Below are 24,064 nucleotides of genomic sequence, written 5' to 3' on the forward strand. Positions count from 1 at the left end.
GAAAAATATGTTAATTTAACTATAGAACGCAGGGCGAAAAATGAAGATATCGGTCGTCGGCCCAAGCATTGGCTCCTGATATATCGGCAAAAAGTCCAATATTGTTCATCCCTGCTTGTCAGACTTGCATTTCATTTATGTTGTTACCTGACAACCCTAATGTAAAGGCCACAGTAGTTCCCTGATGTGTTTGGAAAGAGTCAGCAGATGATGTCCTCTATTTGTTGCAATCTGCACGCTCACCTCTAGATGTCACCAATTGTTACACACTGGACCTTTTTAAGAAATTATTTAAAACCAGAAAGCAGTGGTTCTCAAACATTTTCTGTTGGGCCAGCCCCCGTTTGGAGGAAGACTCTCACAAAATTGTAACAATGTGTCAAGTATAACATTTATTGAATCTATAAAATGTTTCACTTTCAATAATCTGTTCCAAATAAACATATGAAATGTGCAATTATTACTATAATAGTGTAATTTTTTGGATAAGAAAAAATACTTGACCAATATCAATTATTTGCTATGCAAATAACATTTTTTTGTTTTAGCAATACAAATGCCTTCCCCTGCCAGTGTTTTGAGACACAACACACAGAGGTCTTTCTTCATATCCTTTCCATATATCTTGGGTTTTGGTCGATGCGTTCGGCTGACGTTGGCTTGTTGTTTGTTTCCGAAACATTGCACAGTTTTGTTTTTGCCCCTGTCAGAAACTTCTCCATTATCCAAACCTTGTCACCAGTGTAGATTTGGTTGTGGTATGTAACTTAAATGTGTCCGGGTCACAGCGAGACCAAAAGTTCTGCCTGCTAAACTTTAGTTAGGACTTGTAAAAAAACAGAACTCGTGCCCCCCCAGGGGGGCCTGCCCCACAGTTTGAAAAAGGCTGCCATAAAGTAACATCTTCTCTCGTCTCTATTTCAGGACTGATTATTTCCGAAACTTTGTAGATTCTTGTCTCCAGAAATTTCCCCAGGACAGACCGAACTCGGAAGAGCTGTTAAAGGTACGATTTAAAACTAGCTAAGACAGACTTTGTCGTATGTTACGGTTTGTTTTTAAACAATATGTTTTCTGTATCCTTCGTCCAGCATGCCTTTGTCCAGCGTGAACGACCAGAATCAGTTTTAATGGACCTGATAAACCGGACCAAAGATGCCGTGCGGGAGCTGGACAATCTGCAGTATCGTAAAATGAAGAAGATCTTGTTTCAGGAAGCCCACAATGGTCCCACGAATGAAGCACAAGACGAAGAGGAGGTGCGTCATGTGTCAGTCAGTATAACATCGTAGAAACCTGTGCTGTGGTTAGAGAGTCTTGTTTGTAACCATGTTCCTCTCTGTGCTACATGTCTGTGTTCTTTTTAGGAGCCAGAACACAATGTGAGCAGGACGGGTACTGTGAACAGTGTGGGCAGCAACCAGTCCATCCCCAGTATGTCCATCAGTGCCAGCTCCCAGAGCAGCTCCGTCAACAGTCTGACAGATGCAGGCGACGACAAGAGCGAGGTGGGCATCGAGGGAGACCACACGGTCATGTCCAACAGCTCCGTCATTCACCTCAAACCGGTAAGAAGTTCTGACAGCTACGTCTCAACTCGCTGACAGAGCATCAGATTATGAAACGTTCTAATTCTTTTGATTGTTTCCAGGAGCAAGAGACATACAATCCAGAGACGGAACCACACGCTAACCGGCCAACTGAGCCACAGTCGCCACCCGCACACGCTCCGCGGCCAAAACGAAACCGCGAACACTTCGCCACCATACGCACAGCATCAGTGGTAACTGCTCAGTTTTTTGTATTTGCAGATTAAATAAGAATGGAGCTGCAACTCATGAGTGTTTTCATAATCGATTCATCTGTCGATTATTCTTCTCAATTACTGATTTGTTTTTAGATCCATAAAAATCTCAGAAAACGTGGAAAATGTTGATCGTTGTTGGGCATGGGGATATTAGATTATTCTCTTGATTGAAGGATTAGACAGTTTATTTGACTATTAGTAATGTATTTCTTTCTACGCCAACTTCTACCTAATTTGTGGTGCATCTGTTACCTCAAGGTGGCAGCAGAAATTTACGAGGTTTCTTGAATACATCTCGTTATCTGCTCCCATTAGCTCAACACGCAGTGACCCCTGCATTATTTTCAGGTTAGAATATGCAAATGGCATTTTTGCTACAAATGCCAGTCCCTTATTAATGGTTTCTAAACTTCAGAATGATATTTTCACACATCTTATTTTGTCTATAAAACCAAAAATATTCCACATTCACATTTTAGAACCTGAAACATTAGAGAACTGATGATCAAAATAGTTTAGTTTTGAGCATCAGAACACATTATTAAATGATTTTAGTTAACAATTAATGATTAAATTAATTGTCAACTATTTTGATAATCGATTGATCATTGAACAAGTTTTGCCTTTTCATCTTCTTAAATGTGAATATTTTCTGGTTTCTTTGCTCCATATAACAAAGAAATTACTAAAACTAAAAAAATGATGAACATATTTTTGAGGTTTGACAAACACTGATCAACGTTTTATAAATCTTTTTATGGACCAAACGATTAATCAACAGATCAATTTTGAAAATAATCTTTAGTTGCAGCTTTAAATTTAAGCTTGGAAGTATTTTTCCATTTTTTTGAAATACCTCACTTAAAAATCAATCATATTGTTACCTCACATTTCTACTGTTTTCCTCACAAACTCACTCCCGTGTCGTCTTCTGTTCACCAGCTCACTCGGCAGATTAAGGAGCACGAGCAGGACTCTGAGTTACGAGAGCAGATCTTAGGCTACAAGCGCATGAGACGGCAGCACCAGAAACAGCTGATGGCCCTGGAGAACAAGCTAAAGGCCGAGATGGACGAGCACCGGCTGCGTCTGGACAAGGAGCTGGAGAACCAGAGGAACAGCTTTGCCCAGGAGATGGAGAAACTCATCAAGAAGCACCAGGCGTCCATGGAGAAAGATGTATGATTTTCTCTCATTTATCTCCTCCTTATAGATTAGGGGTCACTAAAGGGTGGACTCCGGTCCAGATTCGGCCTTGGATCTCTTTCTTTAAATCATTAGAAAATGTAAGACCAATCATATCAGTGAATTGGAGCCACAATAGATATAACATGTCTACGTCACATGATCACAGCAGCTGCGCTGCTTATACTTTTCTCGTCTATTTTTTACCAATCATGTTCGTTTCACATCAACTTAAACGAAGGAAATTATCTGTCGCCGCAGTTTCAACATTGCTGTGTGTTGTATATGTCACAAATCCAACAATTCCTGTTTCAGAGTAAAATCACTTTATTGTTTCAGTTTCCCAAATCCATTGTTATTGTTTAAAAAAAACAAATTATTGTGGAATATTTATAGGACTGACAGATTTGCAGCTTCACACTGCAGTACTTTCAGAGCAGTACTTAAACATATTTTATGACATTATCAAAGACAATCAGATAATCAAAGAAAAGTAACATCACCTGGTTTGATCTGAGAAGACAACTATGTACGGCACAGTTTTAATCAAAACACGAGTAAATAAAGATTAAGATTGACTTAATTTGGTATAAGTAGGTTATTTTTTAACTTAATGTTATTAATGTAAATCTTTATTTTTTAATTAAATTTAGTTTGATTAATTTAAATGTTTATCTTTGAACCTTGACCATTAACTCGTGTTTTAACAAAGATCAAACTGATGTATTTTGCGTTTTTTCTCCATCAGGCAAAAACTGTGAGCAACGATGAAAAGAAGTTCCAGCAGCATATCCTGAGTCAACAGAAGAAGGAACTCAACAGCTTCTTAGAATCACAAAAACGGGAGTACAAACTTCGCAAGGAACAACTCAAAGACGTAAATAAGTTCATTTTTGTTCTTGCTCTACAAGTTCTCCTTCCCACTGACTCGCTGCTAGCAAACAAACCTGCTCTCAGTGCGATTTGAATCCGTGACTAGTAATATTTCCTCCTTAGGAGCTGAATGAAAATCAGTCGACACCTAAGAAGGAGAAGCAGGAATGGTTGTCCAAGCAGAAGGAGAACTTCCAGCACTTCCAGGCAGAGGAGGAGGCAAACCTGCAGCGCAGACAGAGACAGTATCTGGAGCTGGAGTGTCGCAGGTTCAAACGGAGGATCTTGATGTCTCGCCACAATGTCGAGCAGGACTTGGTGCGAGAGGTCAGTCGTCTCTGCCACGACCAGAAGCTGGGTTTCATGTTAAATCACTTTCACACTTAATTTGTGCCTTTTTCCACATGGAAACACAACTTTTACCGCTTCAGTGCTCCCAAAACACTGGTTCCATGTGAACATGAAGGTGATACAATATAACACGTTACACCTGAATTAGCTTTAGTTAAGAGGAAGAAGAAAACAACATCAATACCATGGAGTAGGTGTCCCTTTTTGGTAGCTTTTACTTCTGTTCCCCTTACAAACTCGACACTAAAAGAAAAAAATAAGGTGCTAAATAAAAATAAAATAAGTAAAAAGGTTAATGTGACAAACATTCATGGGTATTAAGATGTTAACGACTGGAAGATGAGAAAGTGAGAAAAAGATGTGAAATGAAGCATGAATTTGTAAAGCTTTAAAAAAGGAAGATGACCAAGAAGAAATGCCGATCGTAGCAGAAGCTGATTTTAAAAAAACTGTTTGTTGCAGTAAATAAGGAATATTTATTAAGATCAAGAAACTTCACTGTCATTGTGCTGCAGTGCAGAAACAACAAAAGTAGTAAGGCAGCCCTGAGTTATGAAGCAAAACAATTGAGGTACAAGGCAAACCTGGCAAAATTCTTAAACATACACATGTTGTGTTTGAGTTAAACACATTTACAGTTTTAATATACGAGACCAACATCACAAAATGGTCTGAGACTGGTGTGCAGCTCTGTGTATATCGTAAAAAAGAGATTAAACATAACTAATAAAAGAAAGTGAGTGGAAAATGATTCCCACGGCCCCTGGTTTTTTGACCAGTGGAATATGTGGTATTACAAATGCTGATTAGCTAATAAACAACTAAAATTGCCTTCTCTTGCCGACGGTCTCATCTCTTTTCATGTCTCTGCGTTTCAAAAATAAACAGGAGCTGAACAAGCGTCAGACACAGAAGGACCTGGAACATGCCATGCTCCTGCGGCACCACGAGTCCATGCAGGAGCTGGAGTTCCGCCAGCTCAACACCATCCAGCGGACGAGAGCCGAGCTGATCCGCCTGCAGCACCAGACCGAGCTCACCAACCAGCAGGAGTACAACAAGAGGAGGGAGAGGGAGCTGCGGCGCAAACACGTCATGGAGGTCCGCCAGCAGCCCAAGAGCCTCAAGGTCAGAGCCTCCAAATCTGTCAATATGGAAGTGAAATGCTCATTTAATGATAACTGTAGATCTGTTTAACAAGCAGACATATTGTTTATCGCATAAAAGCCAAGGAAGCATTGATTTATGGAATTACTTACAGAGAGAGTCAGGCAGTTATTTTTTTTAAATAAACAGCATCAACAGTGACATTTCCTTCTCAGAAACTTGACTTTGTATTCAAAGGTTAAGTTGAAAAATGTAGTTTTTTTTGATGACCTGTTTCAACTGACAATTATTTTCATAATCAATTAACCTGTGAACGATTTTCTTGATTAATCAATGAATAGTTTTGGTCCATTAAATGTCAGAAACTGTCAGATGTCTCTAAATTTTGTTGCTATATTCAGAATAAAAACGTCAGCTATGGATGGAGAAAATGAAGGATTATTTTCCTGATTAATTGATTTAATTGTTTGGTTGATAAAGCATCAGAAAATGTTGGTCAGTGTTTCCTAAACCTCGAAATGATGATCTCAAATGTCCTGTTATTGTCCACAAACCAAAATGATTCCGTTTGAATGATTTCATTGTTTTTCATTGTGTACAGCAAAGAAACTAGAAAATATTCACATTTAAGAAGCTGAAAAATGAGAGAAACTAGAAGATATTCACATTTAAGAAGCTGAAAAATTAAATGACCGAAAAAGATTAATTTCATGTATTTATTCTATTGTTATTTCTAAGATACAAATTACACTAGAGTGCAGACAAAGAGAGTTGGAGAAAGTTTTGTTTGTTAATTATTATTTGTTATATTTTATCAGATGGAGGTAAATAAGAAATTCAGTCAAACAAATTGGCCTAAAAAGGTCATATTTTGGCCATCTGATAATGTAAAGACTGTCACCGGAAAGAAAAACACATATTAGTCAACCTATGGTTTGGCCGTTTGTATGTGATTGTCTTAACACAGAAAACACAGGTCTTTTTTTTTACTATGAAATACAGAGAAAAAAAATACACAACTAAATCCAGCGTTTTCTGTGCACTACAGTCCAAAGAGCTACAGATCAAGAAGCAGTTCCAGGACACATGTAAGATCCAGACCCGACAGTACAAAGCACTGAGGAACCACCTGCTGGAGACGACGCCAAAGTCCGAGCACAAGGCCGTCCTCAAGCGTCTGAAGCAGGAGCAGCATCGTAAACTGGCCATCCTGGCTGAGCAGTACGACCACTCCATCAACGAGATGCTCTCCACTCAGGCGGTAAGTCACTGCACTGCATGTCCAAGACAACTCTGCTTCTGACACAGGATTTTAAAGCCACAAAAACAAGAGTTTGAAAACGCTGCTCGATCCATTTTAATTTCGAAAACACCTGTTCACCGGTTTAGGAAAATCTGGAAGAGATTTTTTAAAATTTAAATACAAATCTTTAACCACATCAACCTGTTATCGCTAATGTATTACGACAGTTGTAAAATCACAACTTACACTAAAAATAAACTTTAAAAGTGTATTCTACTTTAAAAGTATGTTTTATTACTATTATCTAACCCTGAACCTTGTCACTAAAAGAAAATGTAATATAAAAATGTGTATTTTATTGTCTAAGATTAACTATGAAAATGAAAGAACATGACAATATGTATTCATTTTATATGATTAACTACTAAAAACGTAATAAACACTTTGCACGAGCGCAGAACAAATCGGTACAACTCATTGAAAGCTTTATTTGCACTTACTTTAAGGAACTCATAACAGAATCCCTTGCTCTTACCTTTCAGTGTTATTGTTTTATAGTAAAGTACAGTATAAATATTGGTACTTTTAATCTGGAAATGTAGACGTTTGGATATAGCCGCCTTAAAATTGTAAAGAAAGACACTGAAGATGTTTGTTTTTTTTGACTGCGTCGCCGTCTGCAGCTCCGTCTGGACGAGACTCAGGAGGCTCAGTGTCAGTCTCTGAGAATGCAGCTGCAGCAGGAGCTGGAGTTGCTCAACGCCTACCAGAGCAAGATCAAGATGCAGACGGACGCCCAGCACGACCGCGAGAAGAAGGACCTGGAGCAGAGGGTGTCGCTGAGGAGAGCCCTGCTGGAACAGAAGGTCCATTTACTCACTCTTTACTCAGATGATTATAGAAAGAAACCTCAGTTTTCTCAGTTATTGTGGTTTTTATGTGACCTGTTTGCGATGACCCAGCATACAGTCTAATTTGGTTAAAAAAAATATGTGTGTGTGCTAATTATTGAACAGTATTTGTCCTCCTGCTGCAATCTGGTTTGTTTTCTTACCTCGGTGGGAATCATGTCCACAGATGTAGACACAGAAATAGAATCTGGACGCAGACCAAAACAACCACACGGTGACCTTTTTTTAGAGAAGGTGGTCTTAGTTCTAAATCCCTAAATAAACCCCACTCGCAGGGTTTTTTTTGGGACATGTGGTGTGACCTCGCCCTGACATAACAACCAGGTGAACTCTGAAAGTGTAGAAGCCTGCTGAGAGAAGCAGAGTTGTGGCAGCAGCAGCAGCAGCAGGAACAACAAGAAACTACATTTACACTTTACCATCTGTAATCATCGAGGCCTGACACACAAACGACAATGAGAAAGTTTAAGTTTCCGTGTGGATAGGGCTTTGGTGTTTTTACTGATATCTATTTGCCGATACTCTTATTTCGCGTTGATATTATTGTGTTAACCTAATTATCACCTCTCGCTGATCTACAGCCACAATCATGCAGAAAATCTCTAAGAAAGAAATGAATTATATATAAATGATTAGGTCATTAAAGGTAGGGTTGGTGATCCTGGAAAAACAGTTGGAGCAGGCTACATTCAATTCAGAAGTCCAAGCCCCTTTCTATTGGTCCCAGCTCGCCTTGTCACGGCACGGTTTAGGTTGGTTTTCCACTGCAAAAATACGACTACATGAGACTGCGGTGACTTCATTTTAACATACGAGTCGTGACACACACACACAGATGAGTGACTGGTGACATGTAAAGCAGTTGTTTTCAGTGTAACTGAATCATACTACAATCTGTTCATTAAAACAAAACATTTGTTCAGTACTTCCTCGGAGCACAGACTCCGTCTGATACAGTCGATGCACTGCTGATCACCGCTCCAGACCCCTCTGTTTGTTTCCCTGGTAAATGTTGGAGATGAACCCACGTTTTTTAGGATTGTTAAGTCTTTTTAACTGATCTACAGTTCGGCGTTGTTCGCCTTGATTCTTGTGACGACGCTCTGACCATTCAGTGGCCGGCAGTCTGACGATGTCACGCATAGTGCCTACTTGACTCATTTGGAACCTCGCCAGAGCAGGTACTAAAAAAAGTACCTGGTACCAGGTACTCTGCTAGTGGAATCGCAACTTAACCGTGCTGAGGCGAGGCGGTGGGAACGCGCCATAAGCCACGCCTCCAGAGAACAGGAACACGCAACGAACACAGGTTCACGAGCACTGACAACGTCGCCGAAAAGTACAGAAAGTTACCGATATTGTGCATTTTCTTTTGGAGACTTATTCAATTGACAACGTGGTGATGAAAAACAATAAATACATAGAGTGAACTTACCTGTCCAGGAGTAACAGCGCCACCATGGCATCGCTTTGCAGTCCTGTCTATCGCCACCGTTCAAACACAGCACTGATGTTCTCTCTGGTTTTGGATCAGCTGTCAGCCTTTTCCTCGGCTGTAGTTTTCCCCAAAAGCCATCTGTTGTTTACAACCAACACCTGTTGTTGGCACCTTTTTCCTGCCATAACATCATAACGACTGTCTTGTTGGGTTTAGCAAGCTAGCATAAGCTCTGGCGTCGTCTTCTGAGCATGTACGATAAGTGCATGAAGAGGGTTACACGCCATTATTTACTGCCATCTTCTTGGCGTTGTTCTTTTGTAGTTGGTCCAGAAGAACGGGTTTATTTAAGGATCTTATATTTGAAAATGTCATTGATTTAATTTTTCCTCCACAGATTGAGGAGGAGATGATGTCGCTGCAGAACGAGCGCTTGGAAAGAATCCGGAGTCTTCTGGAACGCCAGGCTCGGGAAGTCGAGGCGTTCGACTCGGAGAGCATGCGACTGGGCTTCAGCAACATGGTGCTATCAAACATGTCCCCCGAGGCCCTCAGCCACAGCTTCCCGGGGGGTTCTGGGAGTTGGAGTCATCACCATCACCACCATCAGCACCATCACCACCACCAACACGCCTCACCTGGAAGCTCGCAGGGTTCACACTGGAGTGGCAGCGGGAGTGGCTCCGGCTCCAGCCACCACCTCCACTATCACTCCAGTCCAGGAAGGGCATCTATGCAGCAGAGCTGGGGGCCGGGCGTGCAGGGAAGCGGGGGCCCGCCGCCGTGGGGTCACCCCATGTCCCGCAGCAGCGTCAGCAGCAGTGGTGGCGTTCAGAACAGCCCCCAGGCGATGGGGCGGACACCATCGGGAGGACGCGGCGAGCAGGGCATGAGCAGGAGCACCAGTGTCACCTCTCAGATTTCTAACGGCTCACACCTCTCCTACACATAAACCCACCTGTCAGCCGTGGAGTGGAAGAGTCCGTGAAAACATGGCAGAACAGAGAGGCCTTTGCTCTGCTGCTGCCGCCGCCGCCGCTCGGGGATTCTCTCTCTCCGTCTCGCCCGTGTACAGATGTGGATAAATGTGCGGTTAAATAAATTAATGTTGCTCAGGTCAAACGGGCTGGAGGAATAATAACAAGGCACAGCCCGTCCTCACGGCAGTTTATCGCCACACACACACACACACACACACACATAGACCCTGACGTCGGACGGCTGTCACTTTTTTTCCCCCCAAAAAACGAACAAATGTATAACGACCTGCGTCGGCGGATGTTTGGTGTCGCTGTCGCAGCTGCAGCTGACGCCCTCGTATATGATGTGCTAGGTGAACTCACCTGCGCCCTCTGCTGGATTTTGTGACGAAAAGTGACGGCCCGTGTACGCAAGTGTGAACACGCGCGCAATGATAACAGCTCCCGTTATTTTCTTTCATTTTACAGCTCTTTCTTTCTCTCATTTTGCACACAACGCCACACAATCACAGTTTAAACACCGGCCTGTTCTCCTGCGGTAGTTACATACGAAAACATGATTTTATTTGTTTCTACTGTTGTGATTCCAGCCTGCTGTCATGGTCATTTCTTTCTTCTTTAATCCCGCAGTTTTATTTCACCTGGTTTCCCTAAAAAAAACACTTTGAGGAGGCGTACGCTTTACTACTGCAGTGCCTTTTAACAAAGTCATCAAAGTCGGATATTTGTATTTTACCGTTTGTTCGTACGTCTGTGTGTTTAGTTTGATTTGAATAATTTAATCTGTTGTTAAAGCAGTGGAGTTTAAGTCGGGAGTAAAGATATCACAAACTCAACAAACCCCTTTTTTTAAACTATGAAGCTGCTGACGTCGCATTTGTGCTCGCTAATTTTAAAGCAATTTTAAACATCCCGTTTAACATGACTCGGCTAAAATGCTAATGCAGATTATTTTTATTTACATTTTTTACAGTCTGTAAATGGTGAAACATGCGATATACAGTATAGGATTTTACATTTTTATCTTATCGTATCGGCTTATCGCGAATTATCAGTCTCATTATCCGACTCATGACCTTGTTGATTTTTATTAGTGCCTTTTATTTTTTTTATTTTTTTTTTTTTAAACCCGCTGCCTTTCATTAAAGCACTTTAGACAGCTTTAAGTATGTGTTAAAACAAATAATTTGGCACGCTGGTCGTTTATTTTTTCTGAGGAGCCATTTTGTTTATGCCACTTCTCTCTCTGCGACTTTTGCTGTGTTTTTAAATGTGTGTGTGAGAACGAGCTGCTACCGTTTTGTCGTCTCTTTTTAAAGACAAAACGCAGACTTTCTTGAAATATTTAAGCCACAGTTTTTATTAGCGTGAAAGAGACAAGAGTCAGACAGTCTGTGCAGGCGCGGAGTAAGTATATGGAGGTGTTTTAGTGCCACGTTGTTGAGCGCACACAAGTCCATGTATAGTTTATTTATGAGAATGTCCATTAGCTCTGCCCTAAAACATGGCTTTCTGGGTTCCAGTTTTAAAATGTACATTAAATACTCTAATTAAATAGATTTGGGCACTGTCGAAAAGTCTGACAACCAATCATACGTGAATTAAAAAAACAACCTGTCCGTGTTCAAAAAGGCTGGGCACTAAAATACCTCCATACATGGTAACCATCATGACCATGCAGCAGGCGGGGCACCATGAAAAAAATAAAACACCGTTTAAAAACAAGACTGCGGCAAAGTTTAAAAAAAACAAAACACGCACAACAGGTTAAAATGGAGTTTTAAAAGTTGTGTCTGAGCAGATTATGAGTGAAAACATGATGACGTCATCACAGCAGCTGAAAGTAAAATTGAGTCATGCAGGGAAAAAGGCAACAAGCACTTAGGTTTATTCCCTTGATCACTGTAAACTGAAAATTGGTTGATGGTCGATGAAAACATCATTTGAGGGAAAAAATGTTTTTAAAGGGATAGTTCAGGGTATTTTGCAATTATCCACATAGGGATAAGTATAGAAAATCTAGCACCAAACAAAATGGCTGCCTGACCGAATCATAAACTACAGCAAATCTTAACATTGTTCTTAATTTCCTTAGTTTGGCTTTTGACATGTTTGCTGTGCAAATCTGGTTCAGGTTCTCTCGCTTCTGACTTTAATCTGGCTTTAATCTGGCTGTTGACTGACTGCACAAGTACCTCACTCATTCGCTCCTGCTTCAGAAATCCCCAAACTATCCCTTTAAGGCTGTTTCTCACCAGAGGATTAGAGCGACCTGTGAATCATTTCTGGAAACAACATTTTAAATTTTTCTCAGAATTCTACTTTAATCTTAAAAATTAAGTTTTTTTTATTTGTTTATTTAATCTCAGAGTTTTGATTTTAATCTCTGAAATCTGAGTTGTTGTTTTTTTCCATATTTTAGAGATTAAAGGCAGAGTTCTGTGAGAAAAAGTGTTAAATCTTGAAGACTATTAGCGCCATATGTTAAAAAAAAAAGAAAAAAGTTTTGGATAGAAAGTAAAAAACAAACTGAACAAATGGATTCGAGATTAAAGTCAGAATTCAATTTTTTTACTTTCCTTCAAAAAAATTTACATATGGTCCTAATACTCTTCCGTATGGTCCTAATCCTCTTCCATACTTTCTCTATAGATTTTCAGATTATTTGATCCAGGACATCATGTTTATTTATTTATTTTTTAAAGATAATCTCTAAAAACTAAGAAAATAAAAGCCTTGTATGCATGTATGTCCTCCCATATTCAGTCGCCCGAGCATATCCACAGACTTCTTTTTTTATTTCCCATGCGCGCGTCGTACTTCGATAACAATCTGCGGCACATTTCAGGACATAGTTCGTAAATGCTGGGGTCTCCATTATAAATGAATGGGTGGGATTTCTGTCTGTGTGTGTCTGTCTGTCCTATAGAGTATATACATTATATCATGATGTTTTAAGTTACTGTATCACAGCAGGTTACATTGATATTTGATAAAAGCGGGAAAAGTTCGTATCATTATCGGAAGTTAAAAGTCAGATTTATTTTTTTTTTTAACGTCCGGCCAACATAACTCGCCAAAATAAAAGTTTGTATGCACACGTTTTTTTTTGTTCAATTTTGTGCTCGCTCTCTCCGCCAAACCTGGATTTTTTTTTTGCTTAAACTTTGATGTCATTTTTTTTTTTTTTATCCTACTGACTGAAACTGAATCAGCAAAAAGAAAAGAAAAAAATGAATAAATGGCGTCCCGTTGTTGTTGAAATGGTCAAACACTGTGCCATAGCTGAGCTGCCAAGTCTGGAGAAGCACCGCGTCGTCTCCGTGCTTTTATTTTCTCATCGGGCGGAAAAAACACAGGAAACAGAAGCAGGAAGAAGACGACGTGGTGAACGGCAGACGACAATGATGATGATGGTGTCAGTATTCTTCTTCTTTGGCACACACACATACACACACAACCACTGCGACTCATTAACCTGTATTAAAATGTATAAAAGGGGCGGAGCTTGTTGTTGACAGACAGATTATAAAGAGGTGGTGAAAAAAATACTAAAAGTGGATTTAAATTGTGTAAAAAAAAAATCACAAAACAATAAAAAAATAGGATCAAATGTACTATTATTGTTTGTATTATATTTACTGTTGTGTTGGCAGAGGGATATTGAACAGAAATCAGCTGTAATAAAGTAATTTTAGTATAATTTTGTCTTGTTTGTTTTATTTGTTGCAGAACTTCATATATTCTTTAATCTCCTAATTCTGATTAAAATCTGAGAATTTTGAGTTTCATCTCAGACTTCTTTAACCTCCTACTTCAAGATTTCATCTCCTAGTTCTGACTTTAATATCAGAATATTTACTTCTCAAAATGTTTTAATCTCCTAGTTCTGGATTTAATCTCGTACAGTCATTTCTGGTTTCTTCTCAGAATTGTGACGTGCAACTCGCTGCCGTTATTTAACCTCTGGTGACTGAAAACCAGTTCAGGGGGTGAAACAAAGGAGGTGGTTTTTCTCTCGGACACAGTTTCACCTGAGTTAAGGAGTGAATGAGGGTCGTTGAGGTCACAGAGACACAGATGAGAGGATTATTGATGATGATCAGAGGATGAAGAGTGTAAACATTGATCCAGTGAATTTGTGGGTTAACTGTACTTATCTTGAGTTAAAGTGAAAGTGTTTTATCTTCATCCAAGCGTCAATTGACCTCATAACAGGGAAAATCACATGACCGTCCCTGGGTGGGATCGAACCACCAACCTTTCGGTTAACAGCCGAACGCGCTAACCTGATTGCGCCACAGAGACACGACCTGAAGACACAGAGGACAGAGGACAGAGATTTCTGTCTTCCAGCATGTGTGTTCTTGTATAGGGCTTTTTTGGGGGTTAAGACCTGGTTTTAGAGTCAGAGTTTAGGTTTGGGTTAAGGATTAGGGCGAGACATTTAGTGGTAATGTTGTGTGTGTGTGTATTTCAGGTATAGCTGATGTTGTGGGGACCTGTCATGTCTCTGTGGCACAATCGTCTGTTAACAGAGCGGTTGGTGGTTGGAGCTGTGACGATCACATGGTTTTCTCTATCAGAGACTCTAAATGTAAATATAAACAACAGACAAGAGGACATCTTGTCTGGTCCTCACATTTTCTAAAGGATTTTTCCAGGGTTAAGACCTGGTTTTAGGCATTTAGTTGTGATGGTTAGTGTAAGGGGCTCAAAGAAGGGTCTCAAACTCAGGTCCTCATGAGAAACGAAATCACATGACCGTCCCTGGGTGGGCTCAAACCACCAACCCTTTGGTCAAAAGGCAAACACGTTAACCAGATTGTACCACAGAGACATGACTTAAGGACTTAGAGGGCAGTAATTAGTCTTCAAGCCTGTTTGTGTGTGTTACGTGTCGTGCCATGCCGAAGCGAGGCGAGTAGAGCCGATGGAAATCCGCCAAAAGACGCTCATTTGTGTCCTCCAGCACACACAAATATTGCATATGAACAGCACCAGCATGTGGACTCCTGGAGAACACCTAATTATGTTTCTCCTCACAGACTTCATGTTCATGTTTAAATGTTGAGTGTAAATATTGGTCCAGTGTCTTCAGTGGTTAACTATCTCATCTTAATTAAGAGTCTTATTCATTCAGTCATAATATCTAATGTGTGACTGTCATAATTGTCTTTTAAAGTGAGTATGCAGTGTCTCTGTGGCGCAACCTGGTTAGCGCGTTCGGCTGTTAACCGAAAGGTTGGTGGTTCGAGCCCACCCGGGGATGATCATGTGGTTTTCTCACACACATTTTCACACAGCAGTACTACTGAGGACTTCAGTATGAGGTGTAAACCCAACTCTAACCCTCAAACTGGTTCTTAACACACACACACACACACACAGGCTGGAAGACAGAAGTTACTGTCCTCTAAACCATACTGTGGCTTGGCGAGTAAAACTGGTGTAAATGTGGTGCAATCTGGCTGAAAGGTTGGTGGTTTGAGCCCTACCCACGGAAGTATACTCATTTTTCTGGAGTATGTATGAATTAAAGAAAATGTGACATCTAAATATAATATCTAATTCTGAGCTAATTAAGGAAGAACAACTCATATGCTGAGGTAACTTCACATTCTTAAAATTCTGCCAAATTTAAATTATTTCGATTTATTTTACACTCTTAACGTTTAAATAACTTTTTATACACGGTTTATATTATGTTTATGCAAATTAACGTCCCTGAGTGAGATTGTTAAAGCATCTGTGATCTTCAACCCATTTGACTGATACATCATGTGTTTACATACTTTATTTTATTTATATTTTTTAATGAAAAACAATTCATGTGAGATGTGTGTCCCCTTGTTAAAAAAAGGTACATTTTAAACAAACATGAATTACATTTTTACACTATCAAAATAGTGGTACTTTTAATTGAGTAAGAATATTTCAGTAACTCTTTCCACCTCACGCATCTCAATGACAGGACAGCAGGTGGCGCTCACGACAAAGCGTCTTCACCACGGACACATGTCTGTGCGATCTACACCTACTTGGGTAGAAGAAGAAGAAGTAGTAGTTCTACTTCCGGTTCACGTCCCGCTGTCTTTTCTCTTTTTTCATGCGGAGACAGAAGAAATAAAATGATTAATTTTGATCCAAGCGCAGCGTAATAGACGCGTTTATGTGTGTTCTTACGTAGACGCGCGTTTTTTTTGTGTTTGTTCGCAGCTGTTTTTGTGTTCGCCGATTGTGGAAAAATAAAAGTTTAGTCTTTTAGTTTTGAAGCCAAAAAATAAAAATAAAAAATGGCTCCAACGATTCAGACACAAGCTCAACGGGAAGACGGCCACAGGTGAGATAAAAGCACACATATAATACTCTTAATTGTCTTTATTTAAGTGATTCTACATGAACATATCGTTTATTATTTTGTTTATTGTTTTGTTTTACTCGCGTACAAGGCTAGCTAACAGTGCACGTTAGCTAAACAAGCTAACATGCTTCAAAGCCCGCTAATCCTATTACTGTTATTATTGTTTTTACCGTATTTCTTTTAGAAAATTTTATAATTTAATGTTGGGTTTCCCCCACTCAGTTGTACTTAATTGTAGTCGATTTATTAGCTAATGTTAGCCGCTGTCAACGCTAACTACAACGTCAACAAGCATTTCAAATTTGTTAACTAGTTTTACTCGTTAACAAAACTACACTTTTTTTTACACTACTATGTTCTGTAAAATATAAAATCAAAATAAATACGACTTAAACTTTTTTGATATTTGCTGCCACAGATTGTTTTGTTTACTTCTCTTTTAGAGTTTGGTTTTAAATATTTGAGTTGATAAATTTAAGTACTTATTGCTTACTATATTTAATTGTACTTCCAAACGGTGGAGAAACAAATTGTTGTTCTTATACTCGGAAGAAATTACAGGTCAATACTGAAGGTTGGACATGTTTTAACACAAATCTGCTTCACTGGGGCTTTAGATAAAACAAAGTAAATGATGGACCTGGACAGATATTAAAACTAAAATAATGACAATTTGTGCTGTCAGCCCTCCACCTGTGTAAGGTACAATCTGTTATTGTTATTCTCTGTCAAGGTCAGTGTAAGAAGGTGCATATGTACTTGTTTTTGATTGCACTTTTATTCAGTGAACGTCAGATGATTGCACAAAAAACAACACCAACAAAACATTCAAAAAGCTCTAGAAAACACACATGGGTTTGGAATAGTATCTAGAAATGTCTTAATATGAACAATTATACTTGAGCTGAAACAATTATTTGATTGCTAAATGAATCGACAACTATTTTGATAATCGATTCATCGGTTCTTTGTTTCTTTGCTCCATATATCAAAGGAATCAGAATTAATTTTGGTTTGTGGACAAAACGAGGCATCCGAGAACGTCATAATTTCCAGGTTTGACAAACAGTGAATGACGTTTTTTTTAACATTTTCTGACATTTTCTGGACCAAACCATTACTCAATTAATCGAGAAAATAATCGTCACATTAATCAAAAATTACAAAAATACTCAATATGAAACTGATCAATATATCATAGTTTAGGATGCTGGTATTGTCATGAAATTAACATCATATTTTTAATTTTAATGGGGGTGGAGTGGCTCAGTGGTCGCAAGTTCAACTCCACCCCTGGCTGATTGTACTCAATTGCCTTGTAAGTCGCGTTAGTTGATATCCAATAATACATTTTATAGACAATGTTGTGCATGCTTAAAGAAGAGAATCGGGGAATTATCACAGCAGGACATTTATGCATAGCAGTCCAGCAGCTGATGAGTGTTGTTTTTGTCTTTCAGTCGGCCGTCGTCTCACAGAACTGTCCCAGAGAGGTGAGTCAATTCAACACTGTCAACTCTGATGTGTTTTCACTGTCATATATTGTCGCCTCAGGTGTTTGTAGACTGATTCACCTGGACCACGATATGTGCCATTTCTTTATAATCTGTATGACATTAGCTGATTATTGATTTTTACTCAGTACTTTATACCAGGTTTTGGCTTATAAATATATGATATTTCTTCAGTCTATATTTTTTAGTCTATATCCTGATATAAAATATAATCTACTGTTTATGATCTGTATTATATGATCTTCAAATCCACTACCCTTCATTTCAGACAATACCTGATTTATTTCTTTAAATGTAGGATATTTACAGACAATCACGGTGACTATAAATATGCTCAATCTTTTTGGCTTAAAATTAAAGTAAACTTCTTTTTTTTTTTAAACAAAATATAATATTTAGTGTATTTCACTAATGTATTCAGTAGGCATCTAAGACCATATCTTGTCACCATATAGATATAATATTTATATATATTTTCCAGCTCTACAGCTGTTTTTAATCTTCTTTTTTTCCCTTCTGCGTCCACGTTCAGGTCAGGTGTCGTGTGTCGAGTGAAATACTGCAACAGTTTACCCGACATCCCCTTTGACCCGAAGTTCATCACCTACCCCTTCGATCAGCACAGGTACAAAAACAACACTCGGTCACATGACCTGTTTATGTGCTGAGGAAACACCTTTTCTGAGGTACATTTTTAAATATGTTGTGACTGTTGTGACAGGTTTGTTCAGTACAAAGCGACGTCTCTGGAGAAGCAGCACAAGCACGACCTCCTGACCGAGCCTGACCTCGGAGTCACTATCGACCTCATCAACCCAGACACGTACCGCATCGACCCCTCCGGTAAGTCGCCAGTCAAGGTCATGTGACTCTTTGTTTGATTTTTGAGCAAATACCTGTGTTTTGCTATCCTTTTTTTTTTTTTTAGTTTTGTTGGATCCTGCCGATGAAAAACTGTTGGAAGAAGACATCCAGGCTCCTTCCAGTTCAAAGAGGTACATTTAATTCACATTAATCATATATTTATACATATAATTTCAAGATTTTGTAACATTTTAAGTATGCAAAAAACAAGGGAGAACGAAAGAAAAACTGTAAAGATGTTACAAATGCATACATGGCCATTATGGGCTTGTAGAGCATAATTTATCATGTTTCCTAGAACGAAGTTGTGCAAACTTGAATAATTCACTGAAAAAATAACAATAATCTGCTGGATAAATGCATTTCTCTCCACTTTTAACTGATCTTTATTATTTAAAGTGTGTATTTAAACCCTTGAATTAGTTTTATTATTTGACACACATTTTTATTTTACCATCTTTACTCTACTTACAGTTTAATTTCATAACTTTGCTCATTTTAATCTACTGTTAAGTTTGAATTTGTAGTTTTAAGTCTCTCCTCTGTAGATCTGTTCTTATAGTTTAGTTCCTTTTAATTCATGAACATGTTAATTTAAGTCTTTATTTTCTCCTTTATTCCAATTGATTTCTATTAAATCACGAGTATTTTTCGTCTTCTGGTTTCATGTTTTCCCCCTCACTCTTCTTCTTTTAGGTCACAACAACACGCCAAAGTGGTTCCGTGGATGAGAAAGACAGAATATATCTCCACAGAGTTTAACAGATATGGTGTTTCCAACGAGAAAGTGGAAGTCAAGTAAGTTTAAAAAAAAAAGGGGTCCAGTCCAATGTCTGCTTTTAGTTGACTGGATGCCTTGGTTATACTGGTTTTTGGCATGTTTTTATATTTTGTATTCATATTTTATATTTTTTAATGTGATACATTATGCTACTTAAAGGCTACTTCACCTGTAAAATATATAATTTTTCTGGTAATTTAACACATTTATCCTCCTCAGTGTGGCCCTGATACGACATGAGCTCTAAAATAATTTCGCAAACTTTCATTGCGATTCACAGGATTTCCAATTGAAAGTGTGTTTTCATATGAAATGATTTGTATACATTTAAACTGTATAGTTGAACATATTTATGGTGCAAAGTGAACCCATAAATAACAAAACCAGACAGAAATGATTTAATCCTAAATCACACAAGCCTTAGGTTTGAGACCTCTGCGTTCATGTCCGAGTGTGGCTGTGTGTGTGTTTGTGTAACACGGACGTGTTTTGTGTGCAGGATCGGTGTTTCCGTCAAACAGCAGTTCACAGAAGAAGAGATCTACAAGGACAGAGACAGTCAGATCTCCGCCATCGAGAAGACGTTTGACGATGCACAGAAATCGGTGAGTATTTGTGTTTTAGTGTTGAGAAATAAACGCAAATGAGGAAGCTGTTACCGTTGAGCTGCTCTGGACTTTCCACAGAAAGCCACTTAGGCCGTGTATTTTTAATTTTGTACAGTAAGTGAGAAACAAGTTATTGGTTTGAAAACAGTTTGTCGTGGTTTTTGTCTTCAGATTGCACAGCACTACAGTAAACCCAGAGTTACTCCTGTGGAGGTTCTACCTGTGTTCCCTGACTTCAAGGTAAGTTAGTTTCACTAATGGTGTGCGCGTCTGCGTGTGGGGGTGCGGGGGTGTGTGTGTGTGTGTGTGCGCGCGCGCGCGTTCACGTTTAACACAAGGGTGCTGATCGACGGATTTGACTGCTGTGATTGATTCTGAAGAACGTAGACCTGAAGTTGTCATGGCCAGTGTTTGTATCTGATTATTAATGTTGCGGACGTTCTCTTTGTCCTCAGATGTGGATCAACCCGTGTGCTCAGGTCATCTTTGACTCTGATCCTGCACCTAAAGACTTCTCAGGACCTGCAGGAGTGGAGATGATGTCACAGGCCATGATCAGGTGAGTGTGGAGCCATCGCCACGACCGGTTTTTAAATTTTTAATTAAAGGGAACCTGTTTTATTGATGACACTGTCGTTTCTTGAACACAGAGGTATGATGGACGAAGAAGGAAATCAGTTTGTGGCCTACTTCCTGCCGCATGAAGAAACGCTCCGTAAGCGCAAGAGAGACTGCGACGAGGGCTTGGATTACATGCCTGAGGACGTGTACGTACAAATATCACTCCTCTCCTTTTTCCAGATGTTTTTCCATGATGTTCTAAGTTGTTTATCGTGTGTTTTTATGCCCCGCGTTTCAGATACGATTACAAAATAGCCAGGGAGTACAACTGGAACGTGAAGAACAAAGCCAGCAAAGGTTACGAGGAGAACTACTTCTTCATCTTCAGAGATGGAGATGGTGTTTACTACAATGAGCTGGAGACCAGGTACGTCACCGAGAACCTTCACACACGTATACAAGTCATTTCAGGGCCTTGTTTTTATTTACTCTTTTACATTTTCCACATCAAAACACATGAAGTTACTTTTCTCTTATTGTCTCTTACTGTTTTGTGCGAACTCTGTTAATTTTTTGCTATATTTAGTGAAATTATTAATAATATTTAGTGGACTTTTCAGACCCCTCAGTAACTATTCAGACCCTCCCAATGACTTTTCAAACTCTCAGTGACTTGAGATCCTCCAACCAACTCAGATGGTGTTAATTCAGCAATTTTGGGAATTTCATCACAGCTGCTCCTCACTTTCCCTTACTTAGTTCTCAGCCTAATTCTTGGGCAAGGACAAAATGTCTTCATGCAGTACAACCTTTTTAAAAAACCTTTAAAAATAAAAAGCTGCCACAAATTGGGTTTTTTTTGTGGTCGCACGAATCAAAGAATCACAGAGAACAGCCCGTGATATCGTGGAAAGACTGCTTCAGTGGGGAAACGATGTGTTCTGACAGTTCCTCTTCTCTCCTGCAGGGTGCGTCTGAGTAAGAGACGAGCTAAAGCTGGAGCTCAGTCGACCACGAACGCCGTGTTGGTTTGTAAACACAGAGACATGAACGAGAAAGAGCTGGAGGCTCAGGTGAGTGAGGGCTTCATGTTTGTGTACTTTGTCGGACGTGAGTTGTTGTTGTTTTTTCAAATTATCGGAGGAGTCATCTGGGCTTTATGAACATGTGCTACTGTTAGAATTTAATTAATAATTAGATAAATCACAATAATAATAAGATAAATTCATCCTCTGAGAGCAATAAACACTTGTGTTGGCTTGACAAAAGAAAAACAAGGTCCATAAGTGCTTTAAAAATAAAACATGTCCCTTTATTTGCTTTCCACTTCTGAACAAACTGTCAGAGAATAAAAATGATGCTGAAACTGTCGCTATAAATGATTTTTTTTAAAAATGCAAAAAAAGAGTAAAAGGTCTTAATCAGAGGTCTGAAACTCGAGGCCCGCGGACCACATGTGACCCCATCAATCAATTTCAATTGATCAATTCAATTTTTTTTTTTATTATTGTGAATAACTTATCATAACGTATCAAAACAAACACCTTTATTTTGAAATGATGTAAAATCCCGCCTCAAATGTGAGTCCCAGTCTTCCACACCACGAGGTGGCAGTACGTGGGCTGCCATTACACACGAGTTTCTGGTAATTCCGAGGTCCAGGAACTCCCATTGACCTCAGAAATTCCGAGTTCTGACTACAAATGGAACGCACTGATGTACTCAGACACGTTTTAAATGAAAGAACGTTAAGAAATGGCTGTGACGATTCTTGTAGTTGATGTTTTTCTGTCTTGGTTTTGTAATTAATAGGAAGCACGTAAAGCTCAGCTGGAGAATCATGAGCCTGAAGACGAGGAAGACTTGGACATGGACCTGGACAAAGACCTGCAGGACTCAGGTCGGTTGTCTTTCCTTCTCTCTGTGTGTTTGTCCCCGTTAAACGTCAGCGAATCACCTGCTGAATGTTCTCCCTCCAGGCGACGAGAAAGAGAAGGGCAGCGGCAGCGAAGCCGAGAACTCTGGCAGCGAATCCGAAAGGGAGGACGAGGAGCGGGAGCAGCGGGGAGAAGAGGAGGATGAGGACGAGGAGAGAGGGAAGAAGAGGAGAAAGCTCAGCGGCAGCAGCGGCAGTGAGAGCGGTGAGGAGCGGACCAGAGAGATGCGAGACGAGGAGGAGATCTTTGGCAGCGACGACGACAGTGATAACAATGATGACAACGACGACAACGAGCCCAAGAACTCGGGCCGCAGCAGCGGCGACGAGGGCAGCGGGAGCGAGGACGAAGGCGGGGACAGAGCCCGCAGTAGGAGTCGCAGTCGGAGCCACAGCAGGAGCCGCAGCCAGAGCCGCAGCAGGAGCCGTAGCAGGAGCCGCAGCAGAAGTCGCAGCGCGTCTCCGGCTCGCAGCGACAGAAGCAGCGACCACTCGGAGGCACAAGCTCAGAGCGGGAGCGGAAGCGAGCGAGCGTCCGACTCCAGTGACGCCAGTGACAGTGAATAGCGTCCATGCTCTTCATCTCCGTGGTTACCATGTCAAATCAGTGAATGAATATGTGAGACAGAAGCTCACCGGCTCCACTTTTTTTAGACGTAGCTCAAACTCTCGTAGATATGGTTTCACTTTTTCCTCTGTCAGAACAGAATCATGTAAAAATGTCTTTATTTTGCTTCACGTCTGTGTTTGTGTCTTTGAAACTAAAAAATAAACAGCAGGTGGTGTTTTTTAAGAAACTTGGTTGTCAAATGTTTTTCTTTTACAGTGATTGATTACTAAATTAATCCACGATTGTTTTGAGTTTTGTTTCGATAACTTTACTACAACACAGTGTAGTGTCGTCAAACCTGCTGTATGATACGATAAAATAATCAGCTTTACAAAATATTCTTTTGCATAATTTTGGTGAATATTTATGGGCAATAATTTTTCAATAAATTCACCATAATGCAGTGAAGTGTCATCAAACCTTTGGAAAACATGATACTTCACCACTCACTCATGTTTTCAGCTGTTGCGTTTTGTAGATGTCCAGATAAGATTAAACCAGGTCAGGTTAGATGGGACCATATTAGATCAGATTAGATTTTTAAAGATCATGAACTGTCATTATTTTATCTTTAAGTTATCTTGACTTATTTTATTCTAACTTATTTTATCTTCTTATCTTAAATTCACTAATTTTAAGTTAAATCTTGACATTCTTTCTAATTTTAACTTATTTTATTTTAATTTATCTTGACTTATTTTATCTTGACATATTTTATTTTATCTTAACTTTGTGTCTTATACATTACAGGAAAACTAAATGCTTATGATCTATTGCTATAGTCAGTCCAAACAGCCAGAGTAGAACATAAATTACAAATAATTCGACACAAATTACTTTGTGTAATTAATTTTTTTACACTACTTTCCAGATTTATACACTTACTGTACAGAGCCATTTAATTCTCTCATCGTCAGTGCACCAGATTATT

At 39.5% G+C, this 24,064-nt stretch overlaps 2 protein-coding genes and 2 non-coding genes across 5 annotated transcripts in view; 3 read left to right on the forward strand and 1 right to left on the reverse strand.

The window, feature by feature from the left end:
* taok1a (TAO kinase 1a) overlaps positions 1-13,598 on the forward strand; it is a 28,213-nt gene extending 14,615 nt beyond the window's left edge. For both annotated transcript variants that reach the window (XM_044032097.1, XM_044032098.1), the window contains exons 10-20: positions 925-1,006; positions 1,092-1,259; positions 1,368-1,568; positions 1,652-1,783; positions 2,750-2,986; positions 3,741-3,869; positions 3,989-4,192; positions 5,105-5,344; positions 6,372-6,584; positions 7,250-7,432; positions 9,313-13,598. In XM_044032097.1, coding sequence (XP_043888032.1) covers positions 925-1,006; positions 1,092-1,259; positions 1,368-1,568; positions 1,652-1,783; positions 2,750-2,986; positions 3,741-3,869; positions 3,989-4,192; positions 5,105-5,344; positions 6,372-6,584; positions 7,250-7,432; positions 9,313-9,867 — 2,344 coding nt within the window. In that variant the 3' untranslated portion in view covers positions 9,868-13,598. The remainder of the gene's footprint in view (positions 1-924; positions 1,007-1,091; positions 1,260-1,367; positions 1,569-1,651; positions 1,784-2,749; positions 2,987-3,740; positions 3,870-3,988; positions 4,193-5,104; positions 5,345-6,371; positions 6,585-7,249; positions 7,433-9,312) is intronic.
* A 530-nt stretch (positions 13,599-14,128) lies between these two features.
* Positions 14,129-14,203, reverse strand: trnan-guu. Its single transcript has one exon. It is a non-coding gene; the product is annotated as a tRNA-Asn (tRNA).
* An 889-nt stretch (positions 14,204-15,092) lies between these two features.
* trnan-guu lies at positions 15,093-15,167 on the forward strand. The gene has a single exon. It is a non-coding gene; the product is annotated as a tRNA-Asn (tRNA).
* Positions 15,168-15,965: 798 nt separating this feature from the next.
* On the forward strand, positions 15,966-23,311 carry paf1 (PAF1 homolog, Paf1/RNA polymerase II complex component). Its single transcript, XM_044033041.1, has 14 exons — positions 15,966-16,238; positions 17,720-17,752; positions 18,306-18,398; positions 18,495-18,616; positions 18,702-18,768; positions 19,334-19,435; positions 19,918-20,023; positions 20,198-20,266; positions 20,482-20,585; positions 20,677-20,793; positions 20,886-21,014; positions 21,555-21,660; positions 22,400-22,487; positions 22,567-23,311. The coding sequence occupies exons 1-14, from the start codon at positions 16,192-16,194 to the stop codon at positions 23,088-23,090; spliced, it is 1,707 nt and encodes a 568-aa protein (XP_043888976.1). The 5' UTR covers positions 15,966-16,191; the 3' UTR covers positions 23,091-23,311.
* The last annotated feature ends 753 nt before the right edge of the window (positions 23,312-24,064 follow it).

The sequence above is a fragment of the Solea senegalensis genome, linkage group LG8 (genome assembly GCF_019176455.1).
Source record: "Solea senegalensis isolate Sse05_10M linkage group LG8, IFAPA_SoseM_1, whole genome shotgun sequence".
NCBI classification, from domain to species: domain Eukaryota; kingdom Metazoa; phylum Chordata; class Actinopteri; order Pleuronectiformes; family Soleidae; genus Solea; species Solea senegalensis.

What these genes read in the sequence shown, in the direction of transcription:
- paf1 (XM_044033041.1), top strand. Translation starts at nt 16,192, where the DNA reads ATGGCTCCAACGATTCAGACACAAGCTCAACGGGAAGACGGCCACAG. An exon ending in GTACCGCATCGACCCCTCCG is followed by an intron (nt 18,617 to 18,701) that starts GTAAGTCGCCAG and finishes TTTTTTTTTTAG; the next exon opens with TTTTGTTGGATCCTGCCGAT. An exon ending in GATTACATGCCTGAGGACGT is followed by an intron (nt 20,794 to 20,885) that starts GTACGTACAAAT and finishes CCCGCGTTTCAG; the next exon opens with ATACGATTACAAAATAGCCA.